The sequence below is a fragment of the Hippoglossus hippoglossus genome, chromosome 16 (assembly GCF_009819705.1).
Source record: "Hippoglossus hippoglossus isolate fHipHip1 chromosome 16, fHipHip1.pri, whole genome shotgun sequence".
In the NCBI taxonomy this organism is placed as follows: Eukaryota; Metazoa; Chordata; class Actinopteri; order Pleuronectiformes; family Pleuronectidae; genus Hippoglossus; species Hippoglossus hippoglossus.
In genome coordinates, this window is record NC_047166.1 from 13084005 (window position 1) to 13101970 (window position 17966).

At 41.9% G+C, this 17966-nt stretch overlaps 1 protein-coding gene across 6 annotated transcripts in view; it reads right to left on the bottom strand.

Moving 5' to 3' along the window:
• Positions 1–17966, bottom strand: part of creb5b (cAMP responsive element binding protein 5b) — a 46254-nt gene that overhangs the window by 20523 nt on the left and 7765 nt on the right. For all 6 annotated transcript variants that reach the window (XM_034610204.1, XM_034610208.1, XM_034610207.1 and 3 more), the window contains 4 exons: positions 14506–14583; positions 14091–14184; positions 11231–11352; positions 9717–9874 (listed from right to left, as the gene is read on the bottom strand). In XM_034610204.1, the coding sequence (XP_034466095.1) occupies positions 9717–9874; positions 11231–11352; positions 14091–14184; positions 14506–14583 (452 nt within the window). The remainder of the gene's footprint in view (positions 1–9716; positions 9875–11230; positions 11353–14090; positions 14185–14505; positions 14584–17966) is intronic.

Below are 17966 nucleotides of genomic sequence, written 5' to 3' on the forward strand. Positions count from 1 at the left end.
TTAGGTTCGCTGTGTTCGACGGGTTAATGTAATCAATTGACCACACCACAGCCTGGTTTACCGTGAGGGAGTGATGGCCAAATGGAGGAGGGGGTGCACCAGAGCAAACGTTCCCCCACCTGAATAAATACCTGTATTTTTCCAGACCTAAATATGTGCATTTACGCTCCAGACATTTTAGATTGCTCCACACACACAAGACCATTACCATCCCGACTGCGTGTCATTCCTGTCCAACATCCCAATTTATCACAATCACAGTCATTTAGCAGCGCATATGACATCTGAGCAACACGGCGAATCCAAACATTTCCACATGGGAAAAGTCATGAAAGTACAATGAGGTATGCAGTGTAGCCGTGCACTACATCAACACAGCTTCCCTCGGCCTATACGCTGCGCCGGCGTTTAAGAGGATGAAATAACAGTCACGAGGCGGTGGCAGGGACATGGTGTTGATTTTACAGATACAAACTGTTTTGCTGATATTTTTTTTAAATTCTGAACGCCTGAGATCTTTAGCCCGGTGGATGTTTCTGTTCATTTAAAATAAAATGCAACATGTAACTGCTACTACGAAACATATCCACTCAACTTGACATTAGCACATTCAAAGTATTTTGTTTTTTAAAGTGATTTATATAAAAGTCAGATATTATAGAAAACAGGATTCCCATGTCTTTTTGCTGTCATAACACGGTTGCTATGTAAATACAGTAAAAGTATCTGAACACTCATACACACAGCCTGTAAAATGTCAGAAAATGTGCCATTACGCCCTCCATCATTTAGTGATGTCACTACTATGCAGTCAATACCCTCAGCCACAGCCCACCTGCACCCACTGTTCAGCCTATTTCTTTTTTTTTTTACCTTATTAACAACACAACACCAAGCAGTCATTCTGTCGCTGAACTACAAAGTTGCAAGACAGAAAAATGTTCAGGAAACGTTGCACAACCATTGGATGTCAGGAAGCCCATATATCGTTGCACATCTGTAATAAAGTGTCTAGCGGCTACAGCATATTTTTTCTCCCAGAACAATTTGGTTCTGAATTCGATCGTCTGTTTGGCTTAGCGCTGACTGACCATCGGCATTTGCATTCACTGGTGGGTTTTACTAAGTTGTGATTGGCCTGGTCATGCATCATTCAGAAATCAGTCAGACATGATCACAAGTGTGAAAGAGGAAATGTAAATCTATATAAAGATGGTTCTTGGTATTCAAAGCATAAAAATAACGTTTCTTCTTACAAATATCAAAACTTTAAATAAAACACTGTAAAAGTAAAATATGGGACCATTTTTGTAAAAACACATGGTATTTAAACATTACATACTTTACAATGTTGTCCTGTGCCAGGATCTACACATATTCAGTATAATAAATATCAGTATATCGTTACAATTATGGCAAATGGTCTGTATTTATATAGCACTTTTCTAGCCTCTAGTCTTTTCTAGCTTTAACTCCTGAGCCACAGCCACATCTATGAACATCCTAAACTTGTGCATGCTACATACGATAAGTTGATGTTGCATGATCTTGAATGGCGACATTTATAGAAAATCTGATCCTTTTACCTCTTCAGCTGATGCTGTAAGAAATGACATAAACTCCAGTGTTACAGAAATAAAAGACTACATGTGTCAGATGCTTTACTGATTTAGAAAAGCAAAAAACCTCTCTAAGTCAGCATTAACTGATGCTGACTTAGTTTTGGATGAAAAAGAAATTGAAGTTTTTCTATATGTCTGTCCACATTCTTGCTGAGAAAGAGTAACTTGTGACAATGGCAGAGGTGACGACACAGCGGGTTCCTGCTTTCTAGAGAAGAAAGGCTCCTTTGAAGCAGGTTGTACTCAAGCGACCGTCTGTTAGCAATGCTCACCTGCAGCAGAGCGGTGAGGCGACAAACTCTGTGTCTGTCAACACTACACGCACATGCACGCAAACACACACACACACACACACACAAACACACCACACACACACACACACACACACACACACACACACACACACACACACACACACACACACACACACACACACACACACACACACCTGCTTGTCCAGTGGGAGGAAAAACAACACTAATAACACTTCCTCCTGGGATTAACTCAGCTTTGTGCTGACTATGCTGATTAATAAAGACATTTCAATGAAACTGAAGGCAAAGAGCGAAGCCAATATTTTTTGGGGCCCTTAACTCTCTAGCAACAATTGTGATAAACAAATAAACAAATAACCGTTGCAAATAACCGTTGCTGGTTCCAGCCTCTTATATGTGATAATTTTGAAATGACCTAATATTCTATGATGACTTAGAAAACAGTGTTTCAAACAACATGTCTGCCTATATTATTTTTTTCTTTTCTCTGCCTTCATGAGGAACGTTTCTTTCATGTGGTCGTTTTTAAAAATTACCTTATGGATCCCTGGATTTGATACATGAGAAATTCATTGAGTGCTTTGCCCTTTCATTCTTCACCTCATTGCCTGATCGATATATTGAGTATTTAGGTAAATAATCAATTCTGAAAATAAATGCCAGTGTCAAACCGTAAGTATGAACATAATTTATTTAAATGCATTATCTTTTTGCTAAACATTTTTCTTAACATTTCGCTAACATTTTTCTTAAAAAAACATGTTCATACTTTTGTGTTCTCTCCTGCTTTTACAGACATTATTCATCCGGACCATGAGTCGATTAGTGGATTCATGTTCAGAGTGTTTGCATATGTGTGTGTGAATAACTACATGTGCCATGAGTGTGAATGTTCATGAAACTGTGCGTGAACATGTGTGTGTGTATGCCTGTAAGTGAATAATGACAGGCTGTGGCTCCACTGAGGGGATTGATAATAGCCTGGGCTGTGGGCCCCGGGGGAGAGCAGGTAGACACTCTGCAGTCCTGACCCTGCACTCTCACATTACTGAGTGCCTTGCACTCAGCCGCCCAGCTCTCTTCCACAATCCCCGCCCAAAAACCACCACATGCACCACCCCCTCCACCCACCTTCACTCCACCATGACATCACTGCAGGACCTTCTTCCCACTGAGTCCCTTATTTTGCTTCTATTTTTTTTATCTCTTCTTCCATAGTTTATTTCTTTTACTTATCCTGCTATTTTTCTCCCAGACGGAGCAGAACTGACAACCAGTCATTGTCCTGTTAATCCTCTATAACTCTCTTCTGGACCCCTCAGGGTGCCCACAACCTCAGCCCAAGCCCCCTCTGGATTGGCTTGCTCTAGTCTACAAATCCTGCAGTCTGCACACACACTAAGCTCCACTGTCCCGATCCCTACAGTCCCAACTCCAGCTAAAGCACCGGGGACTTAAACACAAGGGGCTTGGCTGCTGTCCAAGAGGAGCAAGAGAGGGAGAGAGAGGTGCAGTCAGTCCACTGACTCATATCCTTCCCTTTCTGACTCTGCTCCAGCAATGATGTAATGCTCTTGGCTTTTCGCCCTCCCCCCACCCTGTGCCTGCCTACCCCCAGATTTTGTCCCTCCCTCCTCTCCTCCTCTCGCTTTTCCCTCTCCTTCCCTCCTCGACTCATCCAACATCGCTGCACTCACTCCTTCGCTGGGTGAAGTCACTGCGAGCTCTGGGTAGACGCAGCAGCGAAAAACTTTTGAACGTAACCAAAACAGCCCAGGGCCAAGTTCCAGACGTTCGGGAGACGGTGGTGCAGTCGCCATGGGAACAGAAGTAAACAGAGGGAGAAACAAGGGCCTCAAACAGCTTACAGCTGCCTGGCTCTCTGAGTAAACACTACACAGGACCTGCCCCTGATTTACTGCCTTTAATCACTGGTGGGAGGAGAGTGCCATGGGGTTTGGACTGAGGAAATAATACGAATCTGATCAAATAAATCAGCCCTAATGGGTTACGACACAGGCTGACTTTTATTAGCGGGCTAGAGGAGGGATTGATGCTGGGAGGGTGCAGCGCAGGGATGGATCTGGGATGGGGTGTCCTCACTTTAAGGAGCCTCAAGCTGAGTAAAGCCATGCCAGAGCACAGTCAAGGAATGGTGGCGAATGATTCTCTGTAGCAAATTTAGCGTTAGTGATGCGGTATTTATGCACCAAATATGATATTGTTTTGATTCATCAGATGGAGTTGGCTCAGGAGAGTAAAGATGGACTGTGTTTCATTTTCAGCAAAAGTAAAACAGCATGTCAGTAGATTCCTATCACCGGTGAATCAAAAAAACTCTTCGGCAACAACTGTGTCATCTTGCTACAAACCAACCGGGCATCTGTCAGCGGCACCTGTCTTAACATTTGGCATACACAGCCTCTTTCACTTTCAGCAATACTTCATCCTTCTCCCTCTGGATACACAAACTTTTGACTATTCATTGTTCCTCTCTGTCTTAACCCTGAACTTGTCTTCCTCTCATCCCTCCACCTGATTCCTGTCTACCACCAAGAGTCTCATCCCTCTGCCGCTCTCTCAGTTTTCCATCACTGCATTCCTTTCCTAATCCCAGAACATTTATTTCCCACACCTTCATTGTTCTGATTCCTCTGTGTCCACGCTTCCATTCAAACATGATCTACCTTTTCCTTTCCTTGCACGGACATGTCTTTTATCCTCTCCTCCGCCCCACATGCGACCATCCTGGAATAAAACCCTTGCCCTCCCCATCTTATTCCTCTCTCATCCACCCTTCTGATCTTTCATTTCCTCTCCCTCATCTACCTCCTATCGGCCTCTTCCTCTCCCCCATCCACCTCTGATCCCTTTCTTCCTCTTCTCTGTGCACCTCTGATCCCCCTTTTCCACACTTCCCCACGCTGTGATCCCTGCACTCCCCAGAGCTGCGATGCATGTCCCTGTGTGTGAGTTGCTTGTGCTTGAGCCTGCATGTGTGGTGGCCCCGGGGCAGGGATGACACAGCCCTGCTGGAATGAGAGGGAACAGAGTCTGGGCGTTCCTCTACAAACGCACTATTAAACCCACTGCAGTACACAATGAGCTCATCTTAATTCAGGTCAGATGTACATCCTGCATTCTCTCTCTTTCTTTTTCTCTCCTTCCTTTTTTCTAATTGATCACACTGTATACCTTTGTCTTACCTTTGTGCATTTTTTCCATATGTTTTCTCCACCTGCTACGACTCCATGTCCATTGGCCCTACAATTATAACATGGTTGAGTAGTTGCCTACATTGGCCTGTGGGGAAGGGTCAGGTCGAACCATTGGGGCACCTCAGGCATTTTGTAGAGGTCGCGTGCTCATGCGCTCAGGGCGGACTTCCCTCCTTATCACCACTTTCTGAATGCAATCTAATCATAAACAATAATAAAGGAAATTTTGTTTAAGTTGTGAAGTTCGGGAGGTCAGTGTTTGTCCATGGAAGGCCCATAACTTTGTGTATTTAGGTGTGGAGGCTCTCTCTGCTCTGGCGCTGGTGCAGCTGGCGTACACATCAACACAGTTGTTTATATCAAACACAAGAGAAAGGGTTATGTAATCTAATAAAAATGTGATGTGCAATGCATCCTGGGATCAATTTCCTCAAAACACATAAAAAAATAACACCAGGGTGGGATAAATCAATTGCATGGTGGTAGTAGCAGTAGTACTGTTGTATGTAAACAGTTGAGAGAGCTACTGTGTCTAGATGTACTGTGACAGACCCTGCACAGATTGCATTTGCACATGAAAATTACATTTCTTTTGTTTTTAGGCAGTGCCAATTAAATTTAGTTTTTTTGAGAAAGATCAAGGAATCATATCTGGCAATGAATGTGGACTGATATGATGATTGTTATCTGTATTGAGCAAAGATAAACATTATCAAGCTTTGTCAACCTGATTCTTTGAAACAGAAATCCAACATGAAGTCTTTTACCCAGTGGTCCTTTTTTGATCAATCATCTTATCACCAAGACATCTTGACAAAACACAGGAAGGTTACTGCAAATCTGTCCCGCTACATTTGAGCTGCGCATATAGAGGCTTGCATGCAGAACAATATCTATTTGTGAAACTTCCTTTAAAGTCAAAAACAAGGACCACAAGAAGATGGGGGCTTTGAGGTGTGAAAAAGATTGTGCGCTTAAAGCAGCATGGGAAATGAAACCACAAATTCTGACTTCCTTTGCAGCTTTGCACATTGATGGGACAGAACAACACAGATGCACACAATGCGTGTCCAGGGTAGGACATCACAAACAAGGTGAAACACAAAAGCACTCACAGCATTAAAATACCAAACCACAAATGAGAAATTGTTCATGTCGCATTTGCACAAGAGTAAAATGATCAAAACTTCTATTTGGAAACCGATCTGGGTGGAGGAATAAAGGAGAAATACTGTTTAGATGGTGACAAAAACAAAACAGCACCGCATCAACACTCAGTGATTTAGAGCAGAGTTTTTCAAAGTGGGAGGTTGGCCCCTCGGAATGGTAGTTAGTTAGTTATTAAAAGCAGATCACATAGAGGAGCCTAAATGTGTTGTCCCAGACTCAGAATCTAAAAAATGCCTCAGGACAGAACTGTTTTTGTATTTGGTGCAAGTCTGAAGTTAGGTCAAACAGCAATATTTGGTTATCTTACTCAGTTGTCGAGTGTCAACGGGATGAAATAACATGATGGTGATCGCACCGAGAAATTGAGCCAAACCAAGCAAGTAAACTAAGGTGTGGTGAAGGGCCGCTCTTTTCCAAGGTTTCTCTGAGGGGAGGACCACTTTCTCAGGTTTAAAAACTCTTGATTTAGAGAAATGCATTTAGTTTTACACAGTTCTAACCATTCTTAGGAATTACTAATTATAAAGTGTTAAAGAGAGTCTCTAAAAAGCAACGGTTTTCATGCACATAATTGAAAGTGGTATTAAAATATTATAAATTGATGATCATATGTTTTACCACATCTGTACTGGAATAAATCATCACGTAAACCAGCTGCAGTCAGGTCGACTGTGCTACGTAATGGAAACAATGGAAACGAATTCCCCTGTTGAGCCAGAATAGAAGAATGTGATTTTTTAATTCCTCGTGCCTACACCCATCTCACCCACACGTCTCCACTCACGAGTAAAAAAAAAGGTTGAGGTTTCCACACAATGCTGTATCTCACATGGCTGACTCGTAACGTCCAACGCATTTAACTCTGTGCCAGATGTTTATAAATGAAAAGCAGAGCACGTTCAAATCAGTTGTGCGACGCTTCCCTTTGTATGATAATGATAGCCGTGACATTAAGATCTGCTGGCTCTTTCTTACGCCTGGTTTTTAACACTGGTTTGTGTCAGAGCGGCTCCCCGAAGACCTTGTTTAGGGACTTGGAGCAAAGGAAGAGGGAGAGAAAGAGAGAGAGAGAGAAAGCGAGAGGTCCTCAGGTTTCACAGCTGTAGGCCCCGCTCAACCCTAAAGTAAATGGACTTGAGGAAAGCCAATCCTAATTGATTCCAAGCCTCAAAGCTCTTTAGTAAACATTGTGGAGCAATGAAAATGACTTGTTATCCTAATTCATTGGATGCTCACACTGCACGTTCGGCAGAGCAGAGGAAAGAACGGAGGAAGCAGATGTGAGATTAGACTGATTTTGTTTGGTGACTTTTGTCTCATTCAGAGATATATTCACCACAGAGCTCCATAAAGTGTGTCAGGATTAAAAGCTTAATGAGCCTGCATTGATCACACACAGAAAACTCCCCATTCCTGACAAGGATTACCGTTTCCTAATGGTCTCTAAAGTGATTTTAATTACATATAAAACATAAACATTTGCACAGTAAATGTACTGCGGAATAAAGTTTGGTTTTAAATGATTTTCTTCACAAAGACAGGGGAAATTAGACATTAAACATATTGGAGTCTATAGATGAAGTGGCTGAAAAAAACAAAAGGCTAGTTACAACAATCGTCACCATTGTTAAGGCTCCTCAGTCTGGACAGAGCACAGCTAGCCTGTGAAGTGTCCGGCTTGTTATGCATGTAGGAAGTTCCTGTGGAGAAACCCTGTGCACGGAGCCTTTGGTCGGCCCTAATGGCTTCCTGTGGAAGCATTGCTTCTCAGTGGAGGGGTTTCCTCAACTCATTTTCCTGCTGATGTGAACATTTCCAGATCAGTTTTCTCTCATGTGAATCTGCTCATCCCACTCGTGTGTTAGGATACCTCCGTCCTCGTAAACAAGTGACGTCCCTGCAATCTCAGCACGTACTACTGCTGCTCAGGGACTGGCTCCAATAATGTGCAACAGATAAACTGCCGCTGGGACGGCTGTGCCATAAACTGTGGCTGAAAACCACTACCACCCTGAATACCAGCTCTGTTTTTTCCAAGTGATGTGTTTTACGTGTGCAGGCAGTAAAACCACCAGTCTCTCAACAATTCGGTGACGGATTTGTGACCATAACAACAGTGCGAGGTCTGTGCTTTAGCAAGGTGAGGAGTTTTTAATGACAGGTAAACTCAGGTGAAGCTGGCCCGGTGAAGTCTCTGTTACTGGCTGTGATTGCTGCTCCTCCAAGGGGATGAAATTCCACCCGTGTCCTCAACAAAGAGCCTGACGGGGTGTCAGTCAAGCTTAGTGATGGGCCTCACATCCAATATTCACCAGCTCCTCAAGCTGTAAATCTACACAGGACAACCTCGACACAGCACAGGCCTGGAACACTGAGCCTTCTCGATGTCTGACGAGCTTGCCACAGGTCTGGTTTACAGTAACAAAGCCCTGGCACAAGTTTGAAGGTGGTTGGGGTTAAGGGATAATGAGGTCAAGGGAGTGTCCTCATAAGGAAAAGACGTGTGTAAAAAAAACAAGTATACATGTGGTAATGATTATGTTACTCATATGTTAAGTGCATATAAATGTGGTAATGATTATGCTACTTATACGTAAAACAACAGGTCAGAGATGGGAAGACGCTAGCCTCAAAGAGCTCATGAAGTTTATGAGAGTTTTTCAAAGTAGTGCCTCACACAGCCTCACTGAATACAGGTATGGATCATCAGCACATGATCTAATCATGACTATGATTGAAAAAGCTTTAAACTCTTTTAAAATGAACTATCTCTTGACCACTAAACACTGCCGGTAAATGACAAAGCAGCACCCAACACAGATGACCGTTAATACATTTCCTATATCGACTGTTATCATACACCTGTATGCTCAGGTATGAGGAACAGAGCTCTCATGTTGTGGTCTGACATTCCCATACAGTGAAAAGAAATATTTTGGAGCATGAAACGCTAAACCGTTGTAAAAATGACCTCATCGTGTCCTCTGGGACCCTCTTTGGCATGCTGTGCTGTGGGACAATACTGAATGAACAGCAAAACATGAATCGCCAGTCCCACACATACACACACACACACACTGCTGCAAATGTAACAAAATACTGACATTACCTCAGAGACTACGGAGCTATGACAATCAGCCTGGACACAAAGGCGACCAGGCCGACCCTAAGGCTGTAGCTATAGCGGGGCCACTCTTGAGGTTACACTCCAATCACAGCACCTCTTAGGTGATTTTCAGTCTGTCAGCACTTCTTTACACTGCCTCTACCCCATGGTAGCAAAAAAGAAACTCACACAAATCACCTGCATTGAATTAAAATGACAAAAACTCCATTCTTTCCACTCTTTCTGCCGCATGTCTTATTAAATTTACATTTTTGTAGCCGTTACTTATGATTAGCTGGATTTTCCAACCGTGTAGCCCACTCACCCGATCTGTCTATTCGTGGATGGAGCCTGAGTGATGACGGAGCTGGACTGAGGGGAGGGCAGGGCCTGCTGGATCACTATGCTGGTGTCATGGTTGCCCATCCGCGAGTGGGACTGCTGGTGCTGGCCTTGGCCTCCCTGGCCGTGCAGTGAGATGCTCTGCAGAGAGGGGGGTAGGAGAGAAAAAAAGGAATGTATATATATATATATAGGGTTAGAAATCTGTCAAGAGCCTCAATTCTTTGCCAGAAAGTTTTATTTTTATCACAACCTGAGCTTTACAAACGTTTGGCCTCGGGCTCTGTGAGCCCAGCTTGAACTGGTAATGAGGAACTATGTAAACTATCATCTACAGCTTTTTTCTGAGCAGAGTCGAGGAAACAATGAAGACCAGGTCTGCTTGTTGTTATTTACCCTCTGGTACACATAATGGCATATACGCTAAAATCCAAAGTAACAATGTACCTTCACGCTCAACTCACATATCTTCGTATATAACAGCAACAACCGCTGCCAATAATCAGACATAAAATGGGGATAGAGAATGTTGCAATTTTTTAGTAATACAATACGATACTAATAAATCACTCAGTCTTCTACCTACACTGGAATGTCTGTACATGAATATGTGACTGTTTTATATTTACATTGGCTGATTGTTGTTTTCCTGAGGTTTCAGTGCTTTCGTTCCTTATCTCCGTCTATTGTGCGTTGCACTCCCAGAGTCTTGCTCTGACTCGCCTCCTGCTGACTTAGCAGAGCCTCCCATCATAAACCACACAGGCTGGAGAGGCTAGACATGGCATGACCTGAGCACAGATGAGCTCCAGAGCCAAACCACCCAAACGACAGCTTAGCTTCCGCGTGCACTGCACATCTTCCCAGACATTAGATAAGCAGTCTGTCTTGCGGTGATTTGACAAGCACCCTAGTTTCAGGTACTGAAGCCTCAGGTCATATCTGCAGTGCATAAATGATCACGTCTTTTGTTATATGTCAAAGGTCTGTGACTACGAGCACATGCGAGAGCGTCTGCTCAGGTCTTCTATTACTGCTACAAAGGGTCTGTCTGAGCGTCTGGGAGGAAACAGGACTCCCTGAGAGATGGCTAAAGAGCTGTTTGAAGTTACAGTTGGAGAAGCTGATCTCTTTTTCTTCACCTGTGGTAGGTGGAAAAATCTCCACCTGCTACCCCTGCCTGTCACCGTCAGCAAGACTGATAAAGAGTGTAGGATCTGCAGCAGAACAAGGGCTGGATGTGTAGAAATATAGAAGTTGTCTACAAATCTGTGGTTATCAGCCTTAAACTTGTGAGCAGTGTGGTTACGTGAGGTCAAGGTTTTCTGAATATATTAAAAGCATGTACATCAGATCATATGTTGTGGGCTGTTGTTGAGTGATGATAGCGCCAGATAACAGTTCACACCTGAACGACCTAGGCCCTGTGGGTGGCTGTGGCTTTGGGTTCACATAGGTTTGTTTTTAGCTTGTATTTAAAGTGCAACTCTGCAGTACCTGTTTGCTGTCCTCTTCTTCCTGGGCCTTGCAAAACTCCTGCTCGATGGAGCAGTCCAGTTCACTGAACAATCCCACCTCCTCACAGTTCTTCAAGAAACGCGTCGGTGTCGGCGTCTGGTCTGGAAATCAAGGAAAAGTTTTTTAACCTTTAGCTTCCACATTAACAACCTTTTAATAGTTGTTAATTTGTAAGGCTGTAAATACACCAACAATGTGAACAGCAACAGATTACAGCTCGAGGAATACAGACACTGTTTAAACTGTGCACAGTATTGAGCATAATAAATGCTCCAACATTATAAATGGTATAATTTGAGTTTAAAGCAAATTTTTGATTTAGTTAACAACCCATGGCTCATCACAACTGAAAGACACCGTATATACAATGACAGAAAAACTATAATCAAACAAACATTACTGTAAATATAGAAGAAAATTATAACGATACATACATATAATACAAATTATTAAAAGATGTACGTATATTTTGAAGGTCTGGTATTGTAAAGAGTGAGATTTTGTCTTTTTGATTGTAAAGCAGGCCTCTGTCCTACACAAATTCTGTGAAAGTATCAAAACAGTTAACCCACAAAGAAATGGACAAAGCCCGTTTTAGAAACGGTGCCTCAAAATGAGCCATCGAGATTAATTGTAATTTGTGATGTCACAACCAAACAGTCACCAACCTAAACCGTGACCTTGGCAAAGTTCAAAACAGACTCACAATCCCACCTCGCAGGATTTGGTTTTTATTGTTGGATTAGTTTTATTTTGCACTAAAAACCAGCGATTATTATGGTTGCACGTGTACGAACTGAAAGTTAAGGGATGAAATCCATTGCCTTGAGTCAGAAATCCATAAAAAGGATAAGCTGCTTGACAGCTTTGTCACTGTGGCTGCTGCTCAAACAAAGCATTCTGTGTTCCACTCTTGTGGTCCGAGCTGATGATCACCAAACCGCTTGATGTCCCTGGTGGGCTTTGATGCACACTGGCACTATACCTGTCTGCCTGGCAGGTCTAGCAGCTGAGAAGAGTGGCCAGTCTTCCTCCAAAAGCTTGGATGCTGCAACACTGTGGGCATTCACCCAAACCGCCACCAGATACACCAAATCAAGGTCCAGTGTTTAGCTCCATAACAAAACTATCCACAGCATTAAGACCAAATTTGACACGGCTTTTCGACTCAGCACTGACTGACCGTCATTTGCATTTACTGGGGAAAAGAGACATAAAATCCCCTGTTCTTGCAAGACGTCTAGAGAAAAGCACTTGATGAAAAAAGTACACTCAGATTTTTTTTTGGCACCTAAAACGACAATTACACCTTCTTATGGAACTCAAAATCAAAAAGGTGTAACATACGGGATGATTAATATCACCAGATATAGCAATTTGTTTGAGTTTCAGTACATATTTTTTACTATTTAGATTAACCCTATATTAATTTGCTAAATCACCAAATCGAGTATATAATTAAGTACCTTGTCTTCCATTTTCCCTGATGCTTATGTTTGTTATGCTTTTTATTTTCTCGCCTCCATGATTCTGCACCATACTAAAATGTTTGTTTTGTTCATGCAAACCCCAGTTACATGAACAAACACTTTATAAAATGAATAGAGATCCACATTAATACCTAAGTTCAAGTTGTTGTTCCATATCTGCAGTGATTCTAAGAAAACATCACTTTAGTACTGTTAGGGAGAGAGAGATACTAAAGTTGACAGCCCCTTTTTAGCTGATAAAGTACAGATCCCCCCTCCTGAGTGGGGGTCTCATTTGTTGAACTCAGTCAAGCCGCGGTATTCAGCTTGACATTGTGGGGGTGCTCACAGATCAGGTTTCAGACAGTCGAAGGTGATTTTAGGATCAGGCTTGTTTCAAAGGCTAAAAGCATACTTCATGGTCTGTTTATCCATTCTGGCTAGACTGGGGATTGACTCAAACTTTCATCATGACCGGTGTTTCCAAAATACATTTTTACAACAAACCCTTTTTTCCCCCTCCTTTTTAGAAGCTCATAACCTAACTCAAGTTCTGTCAATAAAAAAATATCCTATGCATCAATGAAAAAGTTAGAAAAGGGAGCAGGAGGTTCACTATAAGGCAGCAGTTATGTTGGTAAAAACAAAAGAGAAGTGATTTTCTGTGACCAGGTTAGGATATGTTACCATGAAAGGCTCAGTTGCAAGTTACATTAACAATTTTTATCCTGATTTCAAGGTCTCAGTAAGAAAAATATCCGGAGCTGTAACAACGGGCAACAAGGTCGCCTGGCCTAGAAAATCCGATCCATCTGTCCACTGAGTGTAAATAATAAAGAAGACGCAATCTTGATGGTTTGGCTGAAGCAGCAAGCAGAGTCGTCTATTGCAGCAGGGGACGTTTCCAAGAACGGAGATCTATACTTATGGATCGGCCTTGGGTGAACACTTGTATATGCAGTACACAATCTATGAATTTAACCAGATGCATGTCACCGGGGGTTGTAATAAAACAGTTGTAAACCACCTCCCGTTCATACTACAGTTAGCTGAAGACTAATGATACCTCCGGTGTAAATCACACATGGGAGAAGAATTTAACTCGACATGCTTCCGTCATAAGTCAGCTTGTCTTCATCCTGCTGTGCGTAAGTGGTATGCACTGAATAGAGCCGAGCTGCGAGGTAGCATATGTCATATAATTTACATTACTGTAAACAACTGGTATAGACACGCCATGAAGTGTTTCTGATGACAGACGAGTGTGTCTGCCCATGAGTCACCGGGGCACACACCTGCAAAGGAACTACAAGTTCCCCGTGAGCCCTGCTGAGGCAGTGTGTGTCTGCACGGATGTGTCTGTAACTCACCTGATAACATGTTGTCGTTCTTTATGGAGGGGAACTTAAGGGTCATCTCATGTTTATGTCGGTGTATCATCAAATGGTCCTCCGTGGGGAAACGCTGTAGAGTTTAAAAAAAAAGTAGGAGTGTAAGAATTACATGTACGAAGACAAATAAACAACCGGGCAACCAATTATAAATCTGTCAAATGATCCCCCACATGTTCAAGAGTGTATTGTTATGATGATGCAATAATATCAGTCTCGGTGTTGAAATGAAGAGCCTTTTTTTCGATAGATATTTTTACATCTGCAGCGTTATTTACAGTTTGAGTTTCACTTAGTTCCATGCTCCTCTGTCCCTCCCGTATGCATGAGGCAGTAACCTGCTCCTCGGGCCTCCTCTTCATGTTACAGACACACACTCACTCGACACACTCACCTGAGAACAGCCAGGAGCATTGCACATGAATGGCCTTTCCTGGTCTGAGTTCATCACTCTGGCCGACTTCTCATAAAACTATGAGAAAAAAAGAAAAAAGAAGAAAGACTTACTTACACACACATAACATTGACATTGCACCTGAACCGGCAGTATATTTTTGGGTAATAAAGACTAAAATGACACCAGGGCAAAGGTTTTGGCATTTTAAACAGTTGATACACACAAACACACACACACGCTCACACACGCTCACACATTGTCTGCATGACAACAATATCTGGCAAGTAGTGATAAGAAAAAAATAACATTTTCTCTTTCACTAATTTACCGATATGAGTAAAGACTAAATTAACTTTAAATGGAAGGTATTTAAATCTCATTAATGTTTTTAAAAGGTCACACTATAAAGTCTTTATAAATTTTGGTCGTACAACTTTTAGGTGAACACTTAGCCTATATTAAGTTTGTATACACATAATGAGAACAAGAAAGGGAAGTGAAGGCAGAGCAGCATTGCATGAGGGCTAAACAGAGGCTCAGTTTATTTGTTTGTTCAATTTTAATTTTAAAAAGACGCGTTAGTTTTGAATCTTACAAATAATAATAAGAAAATATGTATATATATTTTTAGCAGCAACTATTATCTAAATGAGTGTTTTACAGTAAATACAAGTACACTACAGCTATAGCCATGCATCATGCCCAATATGCATTGGCTCTCAGTTAGCGTGTTTGATGCTTTAAGTCAAAGGTAAAAGAGGACAAACTTTTCCAGAATAGTGGCCCTGCCTGTCCTCTGCTTAAAAAAATATAACACCAAACCACGGGCACATAAAATTTAAAGGCCTACAAATGATGTAAATATTATCCTGTCCCTCCCTTAACTTACAAATCACACAAAACACAAACAAAACACAACCTGCATTCATTTATAAATACATTAATAACAGCCTGACTATGTTTATGGCACCAGAGGAAAAAACAACAGAAATAACAGGTGCATTTTAACAGCTTCTCGAAATCATCATGTTATTTAAAAACGTACATTGCATTTAATGCATATGAGACGTCTTTACTCACATTTAAATATTTGAACTATGATGTTAAAAATAAGCTTTTAGTCAGAAAAAGTTGAAATATATTTATAAATTTAAAAAAGTGGAAGTTGACTTGTGGCCCTTCCACCGCAACAAGTGTAGCTGGAGACGCACCAGTGCATTTGACTGCACTATGTCTGTAAAGAGTATTAAAGCAGAAAAAGCTGTCACCGAACGTCCAGTCTGATTCTTAACTTACTTAGTCTTTAAGCAGTGATTTCCTGACATAAATTATTATTTTAATAACTGTACACTGCATTTAATTTAAGTAGTTCTCCTCAGAGATGTTTGTGTTAAGACAACATTAAATACACATGTGCTCAGCTTATTTCATTAAATGAGAAAAGGGTTTTTATTAAAAAATAATTACACTGAGCAAAGTAAGATAGAGAAAAGAAAATAAGTATTATTTGAGTATTTCTTGGACATAAGCCTTTCGCCTTAGAAAATCTCTTATTCGAAGGTCAATCATCGTCCAGTGCGAAGCAGCGTGAACTGACATAACTGACCGACGCTAACTAAACAACCTGTGAGCAGTCACCACATGCACAGTGCTACATGTTCAACACCTTCTGACAGATGTTTTATTTAACAGTTCCCCACAACTTGGGCACAACTCGGCTTCGAGCCACAACTGTGACCGTGGCAAAGCAGCAAGATTAACATGCAGATCTTTTTGTATAGGACATGCAAACCAGGAATGAACATTTAAACTCCTTACAGGACTCCATCCACACCCGAGTGTCATTTGATACAGAGGCCTGAAGAGCATGTGACTGAACTACAGATATGGACACTTCATTTGTGCATCAATAACTGAGAGAGGCCTGATTTGAATAGTGCCTGGAAGGTGGATAAAAACACAGGCTCTCTCTATTCTGACACCACTACAGTAAAGCTGGATAAAACACTGAGAGGTCAAATGTAAAGTTAACAATGCAACAATATTTGTTCTTTCTAAAGGGTCTGTTAACAGACAAAAAATGGTAATCTTCATCATTAGGTCTGTGGTTTGTTCATCATGGGTCTCTGCGATGACTGGAACATCTAAAGCGTTTGCAACACAGATGCTGCCGCGAGATCTATAATAACAAACGGATAACAAAAACTTTATGACTCCTTTTACCTGCCACCGCTATCAATTCACAAGAACAGCAACGCATCCGACATCCAAGTGGGTGCCGCATGTCACGTGTTGAGCATGAATACCTTCATACACTATGTACATGTGTGTCTGTTTCCTCAAGCACAGTCAAAACACTCAAATATTGTGTTATGCTAAGCAGTGCTGTTTTCCTAACAAGCTGTACTTCATGACCGGGCCTGCAGAACAGGGTCTGGACAGGGTCTCTCTGTCAGAGAGCAATGAGCCCTGCTCTCTCTTTCTGTCACCAGTTCCCTCGCTCTCTTCTGCTGGGCCCCCTGAAAACTCACCTGGTCCCCTTTGACACAACAAACACGACTAACACTGCCGATCCTAACCTTCAACCCAAAACTATAAACCTCAGGATGATGGCGAGCATTAGTACCTGTGTAAAGACAAGCTGACGATTATTTTCGTCTTCAATCAACATTCTAGGCCCCACTTATATCTCAAATGAAGTTACATTGAACTTCCAGCTGTTTCTACAATACTTTTTGCCACATTTGTTTTCAGTCTTTCTTCCTGAACACATGTGCAACAATAAATCACCTCATTTTAATCAGAAACATCTAATATTTTTCATTGGGGGGTTTCACTTTGGAGCACTAATGAAGGCACTGATTAATAATTTGAGAAAGAGAGTATCCATGACTTTCAAAACAGATGCAGAAATCAAGCTTTCACCTTCCTCTCCCTGTTTCTAAAATGGGACGTGATCGTTTCATCACATTTAGCAGGAAATTCAAACCACATGACACATAAAACTTCTCACCATTAATTCTGTGAATGCCTCCTGTGAATTATCCAATCGCTCTCTCCATTCAAATTATCAATGCTCAAAGTCCTTTGCTTGGAAGGGGCACTTGGCTCTCATTTGATATAGATGTTTTAGTTTAGCAGAGGAAATTTGGTTACACTTTATATTAACCATATCCTGATGTGAGCGAGGGGAAGGATTAGGGTCCGGCGTTCGATTTCAAGAGCAGCCGGGCTGGAATTCTCCAGGTAGGAAAGCATATTCGAATTTAAACAATATGGTGAGGGAAAGGACGGGTTGGGGTGCAAAGGCATATTGGGTTAAAGCAAGCACAAACATGCGCAGCAATTCAAATTTCAGCTCCCCATAGCCCGGGCCTTTGACAGCACAAGTTCAAGGTAGGATCACGTTGATCCCTGAGGCGGGGAGCATGGCCCGCTTTGACAATGTCTGCCCTGAA